Source organism: Psammomys obesus, unplaced genomic scaffold (assembly GCF_907164565.1).
Source record: "Psammomys obesus unplaced genomic scaffold, mPsaObe1.curated_primary_1811, whole genome shotgun sequence".
Taxonomy (NCBI): domain Eukaryota; kingdom Metazoa; phylum Chordata; class Mammalia; order Rodentia; family Muridae; genus Psammomys; species Psammomys obesus.
This window is the reverse complement of record NW_026596069.1, coordinates 21,387,718-21,411,335: the sequence shown is the minus strand read 5'-3', so window position 1 is coordinate 21,411,335 and position 23,618 is coordinate 21,387,718. Positions and strand designations below refer to the sequence as shown.

The 23,618-nt window shown below is 41.9% G+C and overlaps 1 protein-coding gene across 2 annotated transcripts in view; it reads right to left on the bottom strand.

Annotated features, from left to right (window-relative positions):
- Znf521 (zinc finger protein 521) overlaps nucleotides 1-23,618 on the bottom strand; it is a 280,987-nt gene that overhangs the window by 239,866 nt on the left and 17,503 nt on the right. For both annotated transcript variants that reach the window (XM_055625739.1, XM_055625740.1), the window contains exon 3: nucleotides 10,265-10,444. In XM_055625739.1, coding sequence (XP_055481714.1) covers nucleotides 10,265-10,444 — 180 coding nt within the window. The remainder of the gene's footprint in view (nucleotides 1-10,264; nucleotides 10,445-23,618) is intronic.

The following is a 23,618-nucleotide window of genomic DNA, read 5'->3' as shown; positions in this document are numbered from 1 at the left end:
CCAGGCTATACCCACTGTGGAGAATAACACAGCACGGTTCATTTAGTCATTGCCCTTCGCTGGCTTGTGAAGTGTCTTTTCTCAGGTCTAACAGTGATGAAAATGAGTTGAAAAAAGGAGCAAGCAGGCTGGGAGTCTAAATTTGCAGAATTATTGTAAACTATGTTTATTTCACCTTTACGTCATTTTTCCATTTCTACTTCTGAACACGCTCTACACTGCATATCTGTATGTAGGGCATCAGTTAAAACACGGGAAAACATGTCCTCACTTTCTGTCAGAAAGGTTTAAAAAGCACTGGTCTCCACACTGAGATGCACACGCCCAAGGGCCAGCTAAGGGATCTATCCACGAGACCCAGGACAACGACTTCAACCAGGATTTAAAGAATAGCTGCTAGGCTACCAGTTTGGGAATATTATAGGTTAAAAAAAAAGTTAAAAATAAAGCTTAAACTACCTTAAATCTAATCAACATAAATACAATTATCATATAAACGACTAATAGATATAAACACATAATGGGTTAATATAGAGTTTAGTGTGGAAATATGCAAATAAAACTTATAATGTCTCATATTCAATTACAATTTATTCAACTAAAATTTTTAAATAACACGTTGATTCTGCATAGTTTACTTCAACATGATTTTCTGAGAAAAAAATGGCAAAAAAGATTTTAAATGCAGTTTTAACATGCTTCTACAAAGCCACACTTCCCCTCATTGTCCTGCCAGCAAAACTAGAGACATAAAAGGAACCACCTAGGGTTTAATTCACCATGGCTACAGAACACCTGCAAACGCATTTTCACTTTTAAAAGAGTCTCTCTGGACAAAACCAAGCAAAAGTTATCATAATGTTCCATGTATCTGAAAGTTTTCAGTTCTCAAAAACTGCAAAGATTCTAGAAAGTCTAACTTAAGAAATAAAGTCAAGTGAACGTGCAACTTTAGACAGCAGCCACTCATCTGCTCCATTCATTTTCCTCAAAACATGAACCAATACAGGAACACTGTTTGTTTAAAAACAATTGATGGACATGAGGCTCACACCTGTAATCCCAGCTACTTGGGAGGCTGAGACAGGAGGATCTCAAGTTGGAAGCCAGCCTTGGTTGTAACAGTGAATGACTTAGACCAGATCCTGTCTCAGGATTAACAATAACAATATTATTAACAACAGCAACAATTAAAAAATGTGTTGGGGACATAGTTCAGCAGTATAACACTTACTGGAGACCCATACATTCCAAGCTTAGAAAGAAATAAACAAAAGGAGGGAGGGGGAGCCCAGGACAGAAGAAAGGAAGGAAGGAAGGAAGGAAGGAAGGAAGGAAGGAAGGAAGGAAGGAAGGAAGGAAGGAAGGAAGGAGGGAGGGAGGGGGGGAGGGAGGGGGGAGGGAGGAAGGAAGGAAGGAGGGGGAGGGAGGGGGAGGGAGGGAGGGAGGGAGGAAGGAAGGAAGGAAGGAAGGAAGGAAGGAAGGAAGGAAGGAAGGCAGTGATTCCTGAGAGAGGGAAAAACAGTCTTTTCCAAGTATGAACCCTTCATATGTTATCCAGTCCCTAGAGGTAATCCTTAAGAACACCAACTGGACTCAGTAGATTGTACACACAAACACACACACACACACACACACACACACACACACATACACACACACACACACGATTAATAACAATATGATGATGATGAAAAAAGAAGAGTTCAGGACTTTCAAGGAGGAGAGCATGGATGGAGTTGGAAGGAGAAAGAGGAGCGGTGGAAATGATGAAAACACAATAATCATGTATAAATTTATCAGAAACAAAAAAAACTTTAAAAAAAAAAGAAGCCTCAAATCTGGCTAGAGCTTTATGAATCTGATTTGCAAACATATGTTCCCCAAAACACATGGGCCTTCCTGTCATGTGGATTTCTACTTAGTGAACTACCAAGAGCGTGGCGAATGCTGTGTAAAGAACTAATACCATGTACTTGGCATTTTCTGCATATGCACCCAAGCAATCCACATTAATGATGTGAAGGAGCACTTAGCAGACAACTCGAGTTTGCAAATTAGCAGGAGACAAGAGAGAAAGGGCTCGGAATGAGGAGCAAACCATATTACCAAATGCACTTTACACATTTATCCGGTTAAGTGTGGCTTAGTCTCCATGATTTACAATGCTGGTTCCTACTCCGTTTTTGTAAGCATAATAAAGTCCCGTAATCTTAGCCTTCCCCACAGCACCCTGCTATTAAATCTTTGTTGAGTAGTGTGATGAGACCCCTCTGGCTCGCAGCCCTCCCCGCCCCCTGAGGGAATTGGCAAGAAATGATAGGGTTTGTGGATTAGTACAATGAAAGGTTCTCTGTGCTTTTCCTTCTGTAAATATATATTTTGATAATCTGTCTTCTGCATCAGAGTCCCAACAGCACTGGAGGGCTGACTCCCCTCCCTTCCCAGCCTCAGGAAAACACAGCAAGGCTGGGGCCAGGCAGGTGGCTGCTGCCTATGGCTCCAGCTGAAGAGTGGGATTTAAGTTTGTCTTCAACCTTTGCCCTTCTTCCTTCAAGCAAGGATGGTATGTAATTTACTTATACATGCTGGATTATAGAATGAAGAAGAAAAAAAAAAAACAGTGCCATGGGACAAATAAGAAAAATCTCATCTACCTGGGTGTCACTCTGTCCCTTGCTATCCTGGGAGTTGTTTTGTCAAACTCTATATCAAATCTGCTTCTCCTGGATACTTTTGACATGCCCAAACACCCCTAAGATCCAGTTTCCCTGACAAGCATGCGTGACCCCCTCCATTCCTACATCCTTTCCTGCCCCACTGTACAGGCCACACTGCTGTCTAACTCATGGCATGATGGTCACCTGCAAGGGCTTGGTTCAGGTTAGCTATTCCAGGATTTATAGCCCTTTGATATGGGGTGACCAGTGTCCACTGAGGCAGAGTGATCAAAGAATCTGCGACACATTTGGGGGCAAAAGTCCTCAAAGGAATAAACGTGATGTTGCCGCAAAATCCTGCAGTCAAGGGAAAGAAACAGCCAAGGTGGGGCTTCTCTGGCTGTCTCACAGCAGAACCCAGCAACCCCAGGAAGCCTGTGTGGCCTCCAGATACCACAGACTACCAGCACCTGTTTTCTGTTTTGCAAATCAACAAGTCATGTGGCTTCTTTCTTGCTTAACACCACCCTATAGTTAAGCACTGCAACACCCTACTCAGAATTCACTCTTCCTTCACAGGAATTATTCATGGACTAACCTCTAGGTTATGGTGGAACTGGGCAGAGCCAAGCAGCTCAGGAAAGGCAGCAGGATTAACAGAATGGAGTTCAAGGGACCCAAGAACAACTGGAAACTCCTTCAGAGTCTGTGAAGTGCGGAGAAGAGGAAAGGAGTGAGGGCAGACAAGGAAATTTTAGAATGGACAAGGACTTTTTAGAATGGCAAGAAATTTTAGAATGGACAAGAACCAGAGGCAAGATAACAGAGGCACAGACAGGGAGGGTGAAGTTAATAAGCAAAACCAATAAAAAAGAACAATGAGTCAAACCAAGAGAAGAGAAGAAAGGAAACACTACAACCCCCCCCCCCATGGCTACACCAGTGCTTTCTTTGTCTAGAGGTTTTAAAAACAAGTGGTACCCAGAAAGTCCACTGCAGCAGCTGAAAGAAAACCCAGGGGCTCTATTCCCTAATTTCCACTGAAAAGCATCACATCACCCTTTTAATTAAAATTCTTCGTGCGTCTTTCATCTTCTCCTGAGCAGACTGGACGGCACCCTCCAGCTAATGCAAACTGCAACTCGGACACCTTCATCTACCATGGATTATTGCTCTTCCCTCTTTGGCCTTCTACTCGAGCTTTACATTCCTAAAACTACTTCCACCCCACTAACACAGAGGCACACACCAGTGGTTCTCGAGCTATCTGATGCTGCAACCCTTAAATACAGTTCCTCATGTTGTGGTGACCACTGACCATAAAATTACTTTGTGTTGCTACTTCATAACTGTAATTTTGCTTCTGCTATGAGTCATTATGTAAACATCTGTGTTTCCTGATGGTCTTAGGTGGCCCCTGTTAAAGGGTCATTGGACCTCCCCAAGGAGCTCGAGACCAACGTGTGGAGAACCACTGGCATGCACACGATCATCACCACTACCACTACCACACCATCATCATCACTACCACCACCATCATCATCATCACCACTGCCATCATCATCACCAATACCACCATTACCACCACTACCATCATCATCACCACCACCACCACCACCATCATCATCATCACCACTGCCATTATCATCACCAATACCATCATTATCACCACTACCATCATTATCACCACTACCATCATCACCACTGCCATCATCATCACCAATACCACCATTATCACCACTATCATCATCATCACCACCGCTGCCATCATCATCACCATTACTATCATCATCACAATTATTTTCTCTTTGGTTTTATTTACTCTTTTTGATCTTTTGGTACATAGAAATGAAGCCCATTATATTTGTCCTTTCCTGACATGATTCAGAAAGACACTTTTGTTCTCTGATTTTTAATTAAAATGCTATGCTATGTGTACACAGGCCAGACCCCAGATTTCTGAAAGCCTTAGAACTAGTGAGACCAAGTATTTTATTACTTTTAAAGGAAAAACAGTAATTAACCAATAAATATTAGCTGTCCTATACCATAAAATGTTCTGCAGATACCATTAAAATCAGAGGAGACAAACATGATGTATTTCATTTCTCTTCTAATTCACACAGCTGAACTTGAAGATGAACATCAGCCAGGCACCGTACAAAAGGAGCATGCTCACTAAAAGGAATGAAGAGTTGACTTTCCAACATTTAAATCTTAAAATAACATTAGGATTGGGAGTATAGCTCAGTGGTAGAATGCTTGCCAAAAATGCGTGCTACCCTGATGTGATCCTAAAGACCACAAGAATGAAGAAATGAACAGATGAATGAAATGCAACCTACAATAGGACAGACAGCCCCTTCTCACCTTAGAAAAGATTTCTCACTAGCTCTGTATATACTAGGCAGTGCATGAATTCAGTTATGTGCTAACATAAGCACTATTCCACATGAGTGAAAAGTTTCATTTAATGCACCAGCCATCCTCCTCAAAACAGTATCTCACTAATTATCTTTATTTAATAGGATTCTCAGATGGACTTGGTGCAATGCGCCTTTACTCCCAGCACTCAGGAGGTAGAGGTAAATGTATTGCTGAGAGCCTGATGCCAGCCTGGTCTACATAGCAAGTTATGGGCTAGCCAGATCTATATAGTAAGATCCCAGATTTTCATAAAAGTCTGTGTTCTCAGGAGGAAAAAAGCCATTAAACAAAGTCAGTTTAGTGTATATAAACTGTCAACTATAAGCAAGTCCACAAAGAAGAGCAATCCATACGCAAAAGAAGGACAAAATTCAGAAGGCTGGCAGTGTGAATGCTGACATGGATGGAGAGTCACCGGAAGGCTGACCCTCTGCTGGCAGGAGCACAAAGGGCAACAAACATCTTGGGAACACACTTGGAAGCATCCCTACAAAGAGGAATAGCCTCCCTCTTCAACCTCAAGACCCAGCACCCCCACTCCTGTGTCATCACCCAAGCGGATAACAGCAGCTGCCCACAGGGGATAGATGATCCACTACAACTTCATCCATAATAACAAAAGAGAAAGGAGAGAGTGGGGCCAAGATCCCCAACAAAAAGACAATGGAAAAAAGTACAGTAGAGTCACATAGCAGTAGTATCATTTGAACATACAGAATACTACCCAACAGTAAAAACAAAACAAAACAAAACAAAAACATACTTTAAAAGAGCATGAAGAAGTTTGCTTGACACACCACATAAAAGACCCAGATGCAGAGAAAAGCGTATCCGTTGTGTATCACAGTGTATCATTGTGTTTCACAGTCCCAGGCTCCATGGATCTACGGTTAAAGAACTCAAAAGAACTCAAAAGATCGGGTGAAACACTTGCGGTGAGGAGGAGACAGAGAGAACTGTATCTACACGTGAAATGGATACATTTTGCCAAAATTGGCCAAACTACATCCTCATGACATTTTTATTCTATATAAATACTGTATTAAAATGCGTAGCCTCACCAACTGCAGAAGACATTAAGCTCTAAGCGGTTGACATGCTTATCACAGTTACATGAGTCAGCCAATGTGGGATTACTTAATGCTCATTCTAAGCTCAACCAAATGAGTCAGTGCACTGAGAATGATAGCAGACAAGTTTTTATCATTCCAGAAGGCACTGAACAACAGGGTCAGGAAAAAGAAAAGGATGTGCCTGAAACATTAGGTTGGATTGGAAATGTCAGTACAAACACAGGGTTAAAGTCCAGGAAAATACATATAGATGTGTTCACTTCCATATCTGCGGGTTATGGACCTATTATGTGTATGTTATGAATCATACTACTATAACTGTATATATCCTGTTCAGTTATCTGAGAGCTCTACAGACAATAAGATGTAGCGTTGAGCACACAGCAGTCTCCTTGTCTTCTGAATACCTTGTTTCCTTAAATGAACCCTGATATCACATTACCCTACCAAAAATTAACAACGGCAATAATCACGAAAACGACATTGATTGCAGGACATGACCAGACAAGAAAAGAACATGACCCAGAGTTTTTGTTTGTCCCAGGAACAAGGAAGTCCCCCAGGTAATAACAGAAACATGTTACACAGAAATCAAAGTATATAGTTTGTATTCGTTCTCACTGGCTAAATCTAGGATAATAAGTACATGAAAATATTGATAGGGGGCTAGGAATACAGCTCAATGGTAGGAACCTATCTAGAAAAAGGCCTTATGTTTTATTCCCAACATGAAAAGACAGAGAGATGAATGATGGATGGATGGATGGATGGATGGATGGATGGATGGATGGATGGACAGATGACCAATAAATGAATTAACATGCAGACAAATAAATAATAGATGCATACATTCATATGTACATACATACATATAGTGAACTATGAATCACTGAATAAAGAAACCTGAAAATCAATGATGATAGAAATAAACAAACGAATAAGAAACACTATTAAGCCAACAAGTCACAGTGATTATGGCATGACAAAGAGCAATTGAGGTTTTGTGAAGTTCAGCTCTAACAGTTTCTTCTCGTGAAGTATCCTTGCACTGCAAATGAAAGGGAAATGGTAAATTACACTGCACAAGATCAGCAGACCATGGAGAACAGGTACTCAGTGTTAGCATCACTGTAATGGACTGATGCTATTTACTTCCAGAGTGCAATGAGTAAGGACGGTATGACATCGCACTGGTGGCCTTGCCACAAGCACAGAACCTGAATGTGACCATGAGGCAACTGACACACTAGGGTGGAAATCCTACGAAGTCTGTCAGGTTCTTTCCTAAAGCACCGTCTTCAAAAGGACAAAGAAAGGTGGAGAAAGAATTCCTGATGGGGGCAAGCAGAAGAGACTTGGCAATTAAATGTTATATGTGGTCCTGTATTCAGGATGAGGGAAAACAGAAAAAGTTATAAAGGACATTATTTTGTTGCAATTCAAATATGGATTATAGATTAGACATCCGCAATAATGAGATGAGTATTAAGTTGTTGTTAAATGAATTTTAACTTCCTTCAATCTGGTAAGACACAGTGGTAAGAAAAATAGATGGGTCCCTAGGAATTACACAAGCTGCAAGTCTAGGGGTGTGATATGTTGAGATTACCTTCAAATATTAAGAAAATAATGATAAGCAGTCAAGGAAAAGAGAAAAAAGAAAGGAAAAAACAAATAATACAAAAGACAAGCAGCTTGTGAGCCAATTAACTAATACAGAAGAATTCTCCAAATTGCTTTGTAAGCCTTCTGTACATTTGAAATAGTATCACAATAAAAGTTACCCTAAAAAGCCTCATAAAGTTATTTAAAAAATAGGTATATTGTCACTATACATCATTCTGGCCAGTGTGGTGGTACATGCCTCTAATCCCAGCTTCCAGGAGGCAGAGGCAGGGGGATCTCTGTGAGTTCCAGGCCAGCCAACGACACAGAGTTAGACCACATCAAAGAAGAGGATGGAGAACAAATGATTCTAAAAATGAGGCCTTTCTGAAAGAAATATTGTAGGGCCTACTAAAGTTTCTCACAGCACTCCGCTCTTGAAGAGATAACCACAGTGTGCTTTAATAAAGAACTCTGTTTACCTGGATTCCATCCAACGCTGCCACAAGAATCTGCTCAGGAAACCTTGTTAAAATGAAACACCCATTAAAATCTTACACAAATATAAATATTCTAGGAAAACAGTTGGAGAACAACTTGTCTAATAAATATATTTCCTGACCATTGTTATTGAAAAAAGAGAGAAGGGAGAGGAAATATCCACCCACAAGGAGATAGGAGCTTGAAATAGTGAGTGAAAGCTGACATGTGGCCAACTGTTAGGAAGAATTACAGAAGCTGCTGGTCATGTAGCCAAGACGACCAACGCACAGCAAAGCCCTGCTTGGTACAGGGTCACCCTTGGCACCCATGAGGGACCAGTTCTAGTTCCCTAGAAGATACCACAATGCACAGATGCTTAAGCCCACTTCTGCAAAATGACACAGGACCTCCCTGCCCCTACACACATCCTCCTGTACAGGCTAAATCATCTCTATTACTATGAGCTTTACAATATAAACTCCAGGTAAGCGGCTGTACATATTACTCAGATAATAAGGACAACAAAAGAAAAAGAATAAAGTCTGCACCCGTGAACAAAATGTTTTTCAAATACTTTTGATGAACAGCTGGGTAAATTGAGAAGCATGGAACCCACAGATATCACAGATAGCTATATTCTGAGGAGGAATATATTCTATAAACCAAGCGTTTCATCCAATAATCACACTGAACACGCTGTGGGTCAGTGGGGTGTTAGATTTTCCTCTTCTGATGAACAGCATAGTGGGGTATCCTGGCAGCCTTAGTGAGTAGCTATATGAACTCCCAGGATGGTGCTGGCCTCAGCTGACCGAAGGACACAGCTACAACCCTTCATAAGCTTTAAGTCTAATGGTGGGAGCAGGAAATGAACACCCCTGGCTGGAACCATAGTATTCAAGTGGTAAGTGGCAAGGGTTGGGGACATAGCTCAGTGGAAGCACCTATGTGAAGCTCTGGACTTGATAGCTGTGTTGATTAGTTTTTATGCAGTTTGACACAAACCAGCCTTATCTGGGAAAAGGGAGGTTTGAATGGGGAAAAAAAGTCTCCATAGGAACTGGCCAGAAGGCAAGTCCGTCAGGCATTTTCTTGTGATTGATGAGATAGTCACCTCACTGTAGGCGGGGTCCACCCTTGAGCAGATGGTCCTGGGCGCAAACAGAAGACAGGCTGAGCAAGCCAGTAAGCAGCACCCCTCCATGGCCTCTGCATCAGTTCCTGCCTCCAGGTTCCTTCCTTGATTGCCTGTCCTGACTTCCCTGGTTGATAGACTGTGAGCTGGGTAACAAAGTAAACCCTTTCCTCCCTAGGTTGCTTTTGTTCAGTGTTCTATCACAGTAGTAGAATGGTAACTAGGACAATACCCAAGAGCAGGGAGAACAAGGGCTGGAACTTGAGTGTGGTCATTTGAAAGAACACAAAGGGGTACCTGACTTAGTGGGATCGGGGAAGGTTTTTCTAAAGAGACTAAAGTAAGTTAATCGATGATAACAACTTTAGAAAAACATTTAAAAGGATTCTTATTTTATTTTAGTCATCTAATATTCCATTTCATTCCATTTCAGTGAAAAGAGTAAGCAAAATTATGTGCATGTATGCATATATCAATATGTGCATATAAGCATATATAAGTATGTGTGTATATGCATACATGTATGTATATGCAATTCATATATGCAATTCATACACTTCCAATTCAGACTCTTAATAGCTACAACACTGAGGTCATCCCAGACATTTCTGGAATTTTTACAAAAGTACCTCTAGTCAGGAGTGTCCAGCCTGAAAGCAGTATGCATCCTAGGCTGGCTAAGAATGCGACCCAACATATTAATAGATGGTCCCATCTTGTCTCCACATCCTAAGCTGGACACCCCTGCTGGACTTTCCCAAAACTTCAACTGTACAGAGTAAATAATTAGAGGACAGACCACACAACAGAACAACCTGGAAGAGAAAAGAAATCAGAACCAGAGCTGTGTGAGGAATGGGCAGGTGATAAGCACTGTTTACCTGTCAGCTGGCATTGATGGATCTTGTGCTCTGTGATGTCGCTCAGTGACTCGAACACCTGGAGGCAGCTGTCACAGCTGTGCACAGCTTCGTCCTCCAACTCCTCCCCCTCCTCTGGCCTCTTCTTGCAGTCTATTGCCTCTCCATCTTCAGTCTTGTCTTCAAGTTTACAGCTGGGGTCTGAAAGAAAATCAAGACTGTAAGTATTGGCTTGAAAGATAGGTGACTGTAAAGTAACATTTCATCTTCTTGCTACTAAAAACAGAAACGGTATTTCCTGGAAAGCTGCAGCACAGGGTTTGGTCTCCAAATGTAATACAGAGGATCAAGAGAGTCTGATGTTGTTATTAGCTGAGTTTTTCTCCCCATTGCATAGCCACCGCCTTCAAACAAACCACACATAAACTTCACTTGGTCTTTTTAAACCGCCTCTTCTAAATTTTTCATTAAAAGAGAAAGATAAATCACTTTTAAAATAAACACTCTTTAATAAAAAGGGAAAAGAAACTATTTCTAAGAATGAACCCCTTTTGGCTAAATATATTCTTTCATGGAAAATTACCATAGAAAAGTCTAGAATCAGCTAAGCTAATTAACATAGAAAAGAAATTGACCTTTGCTCATAAATTGGTCAAAATGCACAGTTATTTCCCTTATCTGTGACACAGCAACAGCAAAGCAAGTTCTAGCACCCAGACAAGCATCCTTTGCAGCACAAATGCAAGCGAAACAGATTGTTCTGTCTTTGGATTTCCAAATTATGCACAAAAAAACAAAGGTATGAACAACAATTATAATTACAGTCAAGTCAACAACCTAAAATGGCATTATTGGTGTGCCAAAGCCACACAATGTGCAAACTAAAAATAAGCCTATCTATATCCTAAGACTGATCCCCAAATGGCAGGACAGATAGATTAAGGCAGATACTGTATATACTGAAAACTCCTATGTACAGATTGTATATACTGTCACTTGGTTCACTATAGAGAAGTGTACCGCCACCAAAACTAGACACACACACACCCACACACACACACACACACACACCTCTGTATGCCTGTATGTATGTATTATGGCTGTGTGTGTGTCTGTATGTTTGTATGAATGTATGTAGGTATGGCAAAGGAGAGACACACCTCCCCCAAACCCTGGTGTCTTTGTACTTCTCTGTAGAGATGGAATAGTAGGGGTGTGGGAAAAGGAAAGGAGTGGCAGGAGTGGAGGCGGGGGGACAAGAGCTACATCAGGAGAAATTAGGATCATGTCATCAATGCTCAATTTGGGCGATGCTAATTTCTAACCATAAAAAAGTCATCTACGATCAGATATAAACTGTATTTCCAATAAAGATTTTTTTTTTTGAGACAAAGTCTTATGTAGCCAAGGCTGTCCTTAAATTCACTATGTAGCTCAGGATAACGTTGAACTTCTGAGCTCTCTGCCTCCACCTCCACAGTGCTAGACTAAGAGGCAGGAAGCACCAGGCCTGGTGCTGGGGATGGGATCCACAACTTTGTACATGCAAGGCAAGCCCTCTACCAACTGAGCCACACCCCAGTCCAGAGTTCCTCTATTCTTTAAGATCTTGTCTAATCAATGAAAATCACAGTAGCTAGGACCTATATAGTAATTACCTAGAACCATATTTTCAATGACTATAATGTTAATTTTAATGATTAAACTATTTTGTATTGTTTCAATGAGACATGTAATAACTCGTTGAATATTTGATTCAGCTACAGCCAAGAATCCACAAGACCAGCATTTGCCAAATCTCTTTTAGGAAGTCCATAGATGCTGCCACTGCTTCCTCCTGCAGGTAGGAGGAGCTGCCTGCTAACCTGCAGTCCCCTGCTCCCAGGAAGCCTACTGCAGGCTCTTTTCTGTTTGGCAGCTGTTCAAAGCCTTCCTTTGCATCTGAAATAAATGTACTATCATCACTACCCTTCAAATGATTTGGATAAACAAAGGTTAACTTTTATTCCCATGTATAGGTTATGTATAAGAAACACGCGTGCCCATCTCAAAAGAGCAGGTCATTTTGTGCTTGTTTGTTTGCTTGTTTTAGGGAACACAGTATTTAAGTAAGTTGGTAATTAGGGTTGATTTGATATCTGGAAAACTATCTCAGAACCACCATAATACACTGGGGTTTCCACGGATCCTCTCTTGGGAGAAATAACAGGATCCTTTTCTCCTTCCTGCCTTGTTCTCTACCCAGCCAGCACCATCTTCAGGTTGTTTCGTAACTGTGAGATGGGGCTAGAGGGAGGGACAGAATGCCTTCAAGAAGAAGGGTCCTTTTCTGGTATTTTGCCTGTAAATGGGGACAGACAAGTTGCCTCCAAATGTAAAAAGCACCAGCACGCCGACATTATCCAAGACTGACACGTTATGACCCACCACATTGGCGTTTCCTGCCTTCCAATGTTCCGTCTGGAGTTACAGACTCAACACATTGGTAACGGTCCAGAAGCTCCCACAGACTGAAGCCAAGTAGGAAAAGACTGCCAACCCGGAGGGCAATTCAGAAAAGGAAATCACTGTCCCGCCTCGGCAGTGTGACCCCACACCAGCAAATGCTTGCAGGGGGCACGAGGCACACACTGAATATTCTTCCTTGTTTAGCTTGAGTTCCCAGTTTCTGAAAAAACTGACAGCATTGAGGGAAATGTGGGTGTCCGGACTGAATTTTAATTTGATTATTTAGATGCTCTGCATCGGGCCTGGAGACCTGATCGTTTTTAAATATGGAGACTGCATACTTAAAGTAATGTGCAGAAAGAAAGGATAAAAAGTCACCTTCCATACTCAGAAATATGAGTATTTTACAAAAAAAAAAATCTGTTCTCAGATATACTAAACAGACAGGACTGCACGGTGCTTCTGCTTGTCAGCCCCGGCCTGTGCTTCCATCGCCGCGGCTGCTTATTAGAGTGAGGGTCATTTTAAGACTAATAAAAATGTTTTGCCTGCACTTGTGGGTTTACAGATAGAACCCTTTGGGGACCAAAGTCAGTCAAGCTTATTCACTTCTGCTGCAACTTTAGGATGCATGCTCCAGCCAACTGGCGGATTTGTTTTTAGGTCAACACTTAAGTGGGACCCTCTGGGAGGCGGGTTCGATTATAGCCTATGAGGCCTCCGTGTAGGGAGTACCAGATTCCCAGTCTCTTTCCTTGTGAGGAGACATTTTTACCCGAGCCTCCACTCGCTCAAGGAATTCTTTCTTGGCTATTCAAAAGATGTGTTTATTTGTCTGAGGGGTTTCTGTTCCTGATGCCAGTGGCTGTGGGAAGCATCTAGAAAGCTTGCATTGTCAACCATTTTCTTTCCCACAGGTGGCTACACTTCAGTAATTGCACATGGCCTCAGTGATGGAGTTTTTATAAAGTCCTCTGAGATCCAATCATAAAAAATAATTGTATTACTCTGCTAGTCATTCAAACCCCTGACTTCAGCCTAAGGGGTTATAAACACAAGACCCATGGCTGTGAGTGTCGCCCTGCCCCCAGAACTGCTGCCTGAGGGACATTTGTTCTTCCAACCACATTGTTGCCTATAAACCCTCTCACAGGGCAGGGTTTTAAAACAGCCCCCATCACACCCCCAGAAGGGCCACTGCAAAGCTCATTGTACCTCAGGCACCTCTCCCTCCCGCTGCCCCAACATGCGGCATCCATCAAGAAAGATCTCACTTGCTGACCCAACTTTCTAGCTCATCTTTTCAAAGGGGGGCTGTGGGACCCGGGATTTATGGTGTTCTGACTGAACCAAAGGTTGACTTTTTGGAATAGAGGCATGACTGTTACTACTACAATAAATGGCAGCATTCTGTCTCCAGTTTTGTTAATATTACCTACAAATGAGGATTTGAAAGAGGCATGATTTTCCTCTCATTATGGTCTCTGGCAGGTAGTTCTTTCCTTCCTCCTCTTCTCAAGGACTGCTATTGCCTCAACATGGTTTAATGAAATTACAACTTTGGGGAAAATGAAAAATTGCCCTGGCTTGAAAGTGTTGGAGGCAATAAAGGCATGGACTTCAATTAATTTCAAGTGCGGGATCAGTTTAAGGCCAACCAGCAGAAATTCTATTCTGTCCATGTAAAAATGAGGTTTCACCACATTTACTTTTTTATAACCTATATAAAAGTCAAGTAAAAGTAATGAATACCTAAAAGCCATCTCAGAGGACTGGCAGGGATGATCCAAATGCTCGAAACTCATCTGACATATTTCTCTCTTTGCAACAAAGATGCCATGCCTGATCAAAGCTAAAATGTCAAACTACTAAGAAAACAGCCCAATTTCCAAGCCATTCTGCTGCCTCGAAAAGGACCCCCTTCCAAGCCACTTTTGCATGGAAAAGGACCAGGAAAAGAAAGTAAAATGAAGAGATCATGTGGTTATAATTATTACCAGGCAAGGAATATTTCTGCAGCTCAGTGATGAAGTAAAACTCTGTCGCTCCCGTCTCCCAATAGTGTCCATCGCAAAACAACTGCCTCATTAAATCTCTGCAGTAAGATTAATATGCCGTAGCTGCACTACATTTATAACTTGCTACTCTATAAAAAGCACATTTAATGGTAAGAGCCAGAGCCGAGATACAAAGTATTACTATAAAAACTTCTGGCAGCAAGAAAGAGCGCAGGCTCTGGTCCTCCTTGCAGGAGATATAAATGAGGCTTTCCCTGGTTAATTCCGTGCATGAAGCCCTACCCTAAGAACCAGACTCGGCTTTTATGAGGGTGGCAGAAACACAAGATTCTAGCGATGCCATAAATATGAATGCAGGGAGATTATTTAGCAACGGAAACTGGTGAGACATGAATGAACCCCAAACCTTACACGTGTGCACAGACACAGACTTCAAACTGGACCATTTCCTACCAGTTTGTCCTTTTGGGCATAGCTAACTTCTCACCAAATGAAACCACGCTCAGTCTTAACCAACACAGTACCAAGAAGTCCAGGACACTACCAACGCAAAAAAAAAAAAAAAAATGCAGATTTCATTGTCATGACCACTTAACTAATTAAAACTATGAAACCTAAATATCCCCCCCAAAGAAATGTTGTTCCAAATACTACAGAATAGTGGAATAGTAAAATGAAAGGGTTTGCTCCATGGCAGAGTATCTAAGAAGGGGTCAGCAAGGTGACTCAGCAGGTAAAAACCCTTACCACCAAACCCCAGTTTGATCCCTGGGACCCATAAAATGGATGCATGTTATAGCACACAAAATTCCATGCATGCACACACAAAACACCACACTAAGCAAACAACATAATCTACTTTTAATGTAAAAAAAGGAAGTAAGGATATACTCAACAAAGACTCGGCATTAAAATCCCATGTCTTAACTAGCAAGTCACATAAACACATTTCACACTAATATCTCCCGCAAACCACTGCAAAGGATGAGCAAACATCTCAGGTTAACAACCATCTGTGCCAAATGATAGTTAACGAGCTTATCATGTATTTAACGTTCATATGTGGGTTGGGGAGATAGATTGACGGGTAAAAGCACTTACAGGAAAAGCAAGAGGATCTGAGTTTGAATCCCCAGAACCCATTGAAAAGCCAGACCTAAGCAAGCGACTGTAACAGTAGCACACTCCCATGGGGAGACAGAGGTAGGTACAGAGTGGACAAATCTCAGGAGTTCTTGGGGGTAGCCTGGGGTTGGCAACAGAAGTACAATCAAGATAAGCTCTTTCAAACAAGGTCAAAAATGAGGGTCTGACTCCCTGAGGTTGTCCTCTAACTTACACACACACACACACACACACCTGTGTGTATACACATGATCAGAGAAATGTATAGACACATACGGTGTACAGACACACAAATACAAGAAAAGAAATGCATAAGGAAAATGAAGCACACATCTACAAATAACTAGTTGTCTGTTTTTTGGCTGATAACCAGAGGGTATCTATTTAAAGCAAACTGTATCAAAAAGTATGTCTCCAAACCATGCTCACAGAGTTTTAACAAGAAGCAGAAAACCTTCCTGGTGGTCAAAAACTAAATGGTGGGATCATTATTTTGTGATTTCTGGGCTCTAGATATGGATTCTAATTTGAAATCCCCTAAGATAAAAACAGATTTGGGGAAAATAAATTATACACTGTTACACAATGGCAAGAAAGACTTAATGAAGGCATGTAACACGCCAGACTGGGCAGCCAGCCGTCAGCCACGCACTTGCCTGCTGGCAGCTGTCTCATTTCTAGTCTGTCAAGTCAAGGTAAACAAAACAAAACAAAACAAAAAACAAACAAAGCAAAACAAAACATTAGGAATCGGTGGAGCGGGTGGGGACTAGATCAAGCACCCTGGATCTGTGGCCTTGCCTGCATGTGGAGAGACAAGAGACAGAGCTCCCATGGATGGCTAGCTCCCAGCAGGTCCACACAGCTTACATGAATGGGATCATGGATGGGAGATAGTTCACTGGTCAAGAGCATGGACTGCTCTCACAGAGGACCAGAGTTCCATTCCTAGCACACACAGTGGACAGCTAAGAACCACTTGTGCCTCCAGCTCTAAGGAGCCTGTGACTCTCCTCTAACCTCCGTAGGTACCTATACTCACACGTGCATATCCACACACAGACTCCCGCACATACACATTATTCAAAATAAAAATAAATCTTTAAAAAAGGTATTATGCTCATCAGCCTGGTGATAGAATGCACACCCATAATCTCAGTACTTGGGGAAGGGGGTAGGCAGAAGGGTCGCAAGTTGGAGATCAGCCTGAGCTACATACCAAGACCTTGTCGAAAGAAAGAAAGAAAGAAAGAGAGAGAGAGAGAGAGAGAGAGAGAGAGAGAGAGAAAGAAAGAAAGAAAGAAAGAAAGAAAGAAAGAAAGAAAGAAAGAGGAAAGAAAGAAACTTAATCACCCTCTTTTCTATGTTTACTTTCTACCTACTCTACTCTCTGAAAGTTACGAAGCTGTTTTCTAGAAGGAAGGGGGGAAACGACTTTCATTACTCATTCCCTCTTGTCTACCAGTCCTTTCAGATAGAAAGAATTACCTCTGCGTTACAACAAATCAACTGCTGATATTTGGAATGCCTGTGGTTTTGCTCGACTGTCCTCAGGTCTGTCAGGCTCCTTGAAGACCAAAGAGGAGCGTCACAGCTGCGTCCCTATCAAGAAAACCGGCCAAACATGAGTTTATCTCCTCTCTCCATCCAGTCCACATGATGATCCTGTACAGGATCCTGAGTGGGGGTGGGGGAGGGAAGGAGCCTTGGAAGAAACTTAAAAAAAAAAAAAAAAAAAAAAACATGCATGCACAGCTTGAAACAACTGGAAAGCTCCAATTCCAACAGAAAACACTACCTAAATTCCCTTACTCCATTCTGTTGTTCATCAAAAGACCTAGCAGAGGTAAGCCATTTCAATGCCCCAACAGTCAAATAAGAGAAGTTACAAGCATGGCCCTACTTCAGGCTCATCTCTTTTAGAATAAGCCACTGTGCCCTGCCTTGTCACAACCTCAGCATGCAAACATTTCCTGGGTACCTTGGTGAAGACCGTGGAAGTTCAAAGCCTGCAACGAGGCTGCTCCTGGCTCCCCAGAGAGCTTGTAACCTACCGTCGTTTCCTAAGTGGTTGGTCAGGAGCAGTTTCAGAGGTTTGGTCATTCCTATGTTTCAGTACTCACAGTGCTGATGTCACTAGAAGCTACGAGTGTTTTCTAAGGCCATGGGCCTCTTGGTCCATTTATCCAGGTCTGCCATTTAAAACATTTGTCCTGTGTCATGGCATGATGGACACAGGAAACTCATCCAGGGAGAGAGAAAAATGAAAAACTCAGTGAGGTCAGAAGGAGGACAAGATGCAGCTAAATAGGGGCAGCGCATTCCACCAGCACAGAGCATCTTCTTAAGGAGAAATCACAAAAAAAAAAAAAAAAAAAACAACACACAAGTAGAACTCAGCTTCCCAAACCAAGGACACAGACACCAAAAGCAACCTGCTGCCTTCAAGAAAATCCGAGTGCTTCTGCACCAGGCACCCAAGGGCACAGGCAGAGCACGGCACAGGGGAGAGTGGATGGCAATGAGATTACAGACATCGTGAGGTTTGCATGCTAGACTGAGTGCCAGAAGCAAGTGGGGGATTGCGAAACCGGGGCAAGACAGATCCCATTTAGAAAGATGCTGCACTGATCCCAGCCAGGATGTGCTAGCAAAGAGCAGATCAGGGAAGAGAAAACCACTGTGCCTGCTACAGCATAAACACGGGAAGGGGAGAGACTACAAACCGAGTCTGGAGCAGAAAGGAAACATGAACTAGGTGGTTGGTGGGAGACGGTGGTGGACAGTGGGGAGCAGGTAAATGCTTGCAAGCCATGGGACATGGGCAGCCATGCCTAGAGAGCAGGCAGAATCAGGCTAAAAATTCACTCTTTTAATCTGGTCTCACAAGCACAGATTTTTATCTTAAAATTATCTTGCTCTACATACCTAAATGATAGCAAATAAACACCAAGCCAAAAGTGAGCAGAGGGTCATACCAGATTAACTTCTTAACCAAGTACAAAATACTTAGTGACCTTAGTAGTCTTTGTTGAGACATATTTTACATTTTCCTTTTCCTTTTTTATTTCAAACATACATAAGGGCAAAGAAAGGAAATACAGAGTTTAGCTGAAAACAAAAATGGATGTTGAATCTAGTATCTGCCTTATTCCGTTTTAGATTCATTAAATATTCATTAAAATAGATAACATGATTCCTTACGCAATTCATGAACCTTCCCACTAATATAGAACCATACACAAGGACTGGGGATGGAGCCCAGTTGGTTAAGTTCTTGCCTATCACGCAGGTAACCATGGTCAGAGTTGGAGCACCCTATAAACCAGGCTGCTGGCATCCAACACTGTCAGAGGCAGCCCCTCTTCCCATTACTGTGGAACCCACGTGGACAATGAGCTGCTATGGGCTACATCTGTGCAGGGGTTCTAGGTTATCTCCATGAATGGCCCTTGGTTGGAGTACCAGTCTCAGAAAAAAAACCCTGTGCCCAGATTTTTTCATTCTGTTGCTCTCCTTGTGGAGCTCCTATCCTCTCCAGGTCTTACTCACTTCTTTCATAATATTCCCTACACTCTGCCCAAAGTTTGGTTATAATTCTCAGCCTCTGCTTTGATACCCTGCAGGGTAGAGTCTTTCAAAGACCCTCTGTGGTAGGCTCCTGTCCTGTTCCCTGTTTTCTCCCTCTTCTGTCGACTCTTGACTCTTACACAAATCAAACCAAAACAATGACCAGACTACATTCCCACCTTAAACCATGACCCTTTCTTCCTTTTTTGCAGAAGAAAAATATTACAGAGATATTTTCAACAGTCAGATATTCTAATACTAATTTCTCTATAGCAAAATAATTTTAAAAGGCAGAAAATTCAGATAGGTGGAGCATCTTTTGAGTGTATGCCCAGGAGTGGAATAGCTGGGTCTTGAGGTAGAGTTATTCCCAATTGTCTCTCAATGCCAGATTGATTTCCAACATGGTTGTACAAGTTTATACTTCCACCAGCAATGGAAAAGTGTTCCCCTTTCTCCAGATCTTTGTCAGTATCTGCTGTCACTTGAGTTTTTGAACTTAACCATTTTGATGGGTATAAGATGGAATCTCAGAGTGGTTTTGATTTGCTTTTCCCTGTAGACTAAGGATGTGTATTTTTTTTAAGTGTTTCTCTGCCGTTCCATATTCCTCTGTTGAGAATTCTCTGTTTAGTGCTGTATCCTATTTTTAATTGGATTATTTGGCTTGTGTGAATTTGATTTCTTGAGTTCTTTTATATTTTGGATATTATCCTCTGTCGGATGTAGGATGGGTGAACATCTTTTTTCAGTCTATGGACATTTGCTCATCTATGTTCACAGCAGCTTTATTCATGACAGCCAGAATCTGGGAACAACCTAGATGGCCCTCAACTGAAGGATGGGTACAGAAATCGTGGTACATTTATGCAATGGGATACAACTCAATACTAAAAACAAGGAAATCATGAAATTTGCGGGCAAACGGATGGAACTAGAAAAGATTATCCTGAGTGAGGTAACCCAGAACCAGAAAAACACACATGGTATATACTCATTTATAAGCAGATATTAGCCATGTAATACAAGATAACCATACTATAATCCACAGACCTAAAGAATCTAATAAAGAAGACTCTTGCAAGGATGTTAATTCTCATTCAGAAGGACAATCAGAATAGACATTGGAAGCCGCTGAAGAGAGGGAAAAGGATGGGAGCCTACCATAAAATGCTCTCTGAAAGACTCCACCCAGCAGGAAATCAAAGCAGATGCTGAGACTCATAGCCAAACTTTGGGCAGAGCGCAGGGAGTGGTGGGAATAGAAGGACCACAGCAAACAGGAGCTCCATAAAAAGATCAACAGAGTCAACACATCTGGACCCATGGTGACCTCCAGAGAGTGATATACCAACAAAGGACGATGCAGGAAGACCTTAATCCCCTGCTCAGATATAACTCACAGGCAGCTCAGTCTCCATGTGGGTTCCCTAGTAAGGGGATCAGAGGTTGTCTTTGACATGACTCTGCTGCCCACTCTTTGTGTGTGTGGGGAGGGTCATTACCAGGCCACAGAGGAAGAGGATGCAGGCTGTCCTAATGAGACTTGATAGGCTGGGGTCAGATGGTGGGAGAGGAGAGCTCCCCTTTTCTAATAAATAGGGGAGGGGAAGAAGGGAAAGAGGGAGGGTGAAACCGAGAGGGGATGTGAGAGGGGGCTACAATAGGGATGTAAAGTGAATAAATTAGATGGAAAAAAAAACAAATTTAAATTTAAAAAAAGAAAATTCAGTGTGGAAGGAATTAGTGACTTCAAAGCATGCATGTGTGGTCTTTAGGACATAATCACAAGGTATGTAGACAACATGCCTTTCCTGAAACAGCCGCAATCATAAATGCAATCTGTTTAGAAACCGTAGTGTAGACATAAGGATTTGGGGGAAGAGCGTAGCTGTTCCCACAGGCCTCCACTACAGAACATGTCCCTACATTCAGCCAAAGAGAATCCAGGGCAAAAAGTCCCTTGTGGACACATGAAACCTTCTGATGGTTCTTCCAATGGTTCCTGTATCGTGGCCACTGCAGACACTGCCAGTCCAATGGTCATGTTTCAGAGCAAGAAATATCTATTTCTATGATTACTGAACCACTAGCTCATGAGAGAAGTGTTTTAAACAAGCAGCACGGGCCTCTGCAGCACAGCCATGCTTGCAATTCAGGGCGGTCCCTCTCTTTCACGTGCTGAGAAGAAGCTAGGCCCCAAACTCATTCAGAAAAATCGACCCAGTAGTGTCACTCAGTTCTCTTTATTTATAAGTTTTTCTTATTTGTTTTGTTTTAGATCTTTGAATATTCCTCTTCTAAGCTACAAAGCTACCCCCTGAAGGGCAGGGACAAACGGATTTATGTACAGATTGTCAATATAACACCTTGGATATTCAGTATTCACTTAACCAGAATCATTCCAACCCAGAACACCAAAGTCTTGTTTTCTTTTTCCCCTTCAGCACAGCTTTCTAACAAGCTGGGTCCAATGTGGAAAGCAGGCAGAAACGCTGGGCAGGTGGCTTAGCTGGTAAGGGGCCTGCCTCGCAAGCAGCACAGGACCTGACTTGGGTCGCCAGAACCAGACCAGGAGTGATGGCATACACTGTAATCCCAGCACCAGAAACGCCTGGGCACTCAGCACAACCCAGGGGGCAAGATCCAGGCCAACGGGAGACGCCACCTCAAAAAGGTGTTCTTTTTGTTCTATAGAAACAGCCCCCAAGGTTGTCCTCTGGCCTCAAACGCATGAGCAGTGCACAAGTGGGGGCACGTGGGCACACATGCACCAGGTTAACTAATAATGTGGATAGTTATTCTTAGACAAAAGAAAAACAGCTATTTTTTTTTCTTTCCATCCTTACACACAGGTGGCAACCCCTCATTTGTAAGTGATCCTGTTTAGGTAAATAAGAGGAATCTAAACAAATGTTTTGATAACAGAATGACTCAACAAAAGAAGAAGAAGAAGAATCCTATAGGAAGAGGAATATGTGTAGGCAATAAAAGGTCAGAGCAAAACCGGCACTTGTGCTTTGTGACTTACAAGCCATTGTCACTGATAAGAACACTGGTGTTCTATTGGGGAAAAATTAAGCCATTTTGTCCTCTCCTAGTTGGATTGATAAATGTGAAAATGGAACCAACCCAGAATGTCTAAGGTTCCTTTAGCCTGATACAAAACAAGAAAAGCCACACGACCAAAAATAAACTACAAAAATAGATTATTATTGATCTGGTATCATTTCTGCAGCACTTTCCTTGAGGAATTGAAAACAAAGGAAATTAAACAGCATCATTTAAACTTTTTAACTGCACTTTTGATTTCCTAGAACTCAAATAATTTCTTGAATTTACTAATAAATTGTAGTTTCATTTTTAACACAATTTCTTCCTTCAAAAAAAAAAGACCTTTAAAATGCAGTTTTTTTCCTACAAAATTGACAACCTTACCAAATGTCCATTCAATCTGCATGTATCTGCACAGCAGTAATAAAGACACTAGGTCCATTTGCATAATCAATACACAATTTACAGAGCTGCCCAGACAGAGCCAAAAGAGAATGTGGATGCTATTATCTTAGCTACTATAAATGAACAGTTGTTTGTGGAAACATGATCCCATTTACACTGTCTCATTTTTGACTTATCGGGAGAGTGTTATCATATATTAAATGTTTTAAAATACATAAAATGTATTTTCAAGCAGGGCTTGGTAGCACATAGCTATAATCCTAGTATTTAAGAAGTGGAGGCAGGAGGATCAGGAATTCCATGGTAGGACTGTTTGAAACCAACCCCCAGGTACATGAGACCCCATTTCAAATAAATAAATAAATTAATAAATAAGTAAATGAGAAGCTTAGCACTTAAGAGCATGTACTGCTCTTATAGAAGACTCAAGTTTGGTTCTCAGCACCCATGTTAGGCTGCTTACCACTGCCGGTAACTCCAGCTCAAGGGGTCTGATGCCGCTTTCTGACTACAGCTGTCACCTGAACTCACCCCCACATACAGATAAATACCTACACACACAGAGACAAACAAACATGCACACACAGATATACACATATACACAAATACAGACATACACCTATATACAAACAGATACACACCTACACAGATGCAGAGTGCACACCTACACACAAACACACACAGATACACGCCTACAAAGAGACACAAATAGATAAAAACCTATACACACCTACACACAGAGATATACACACAGA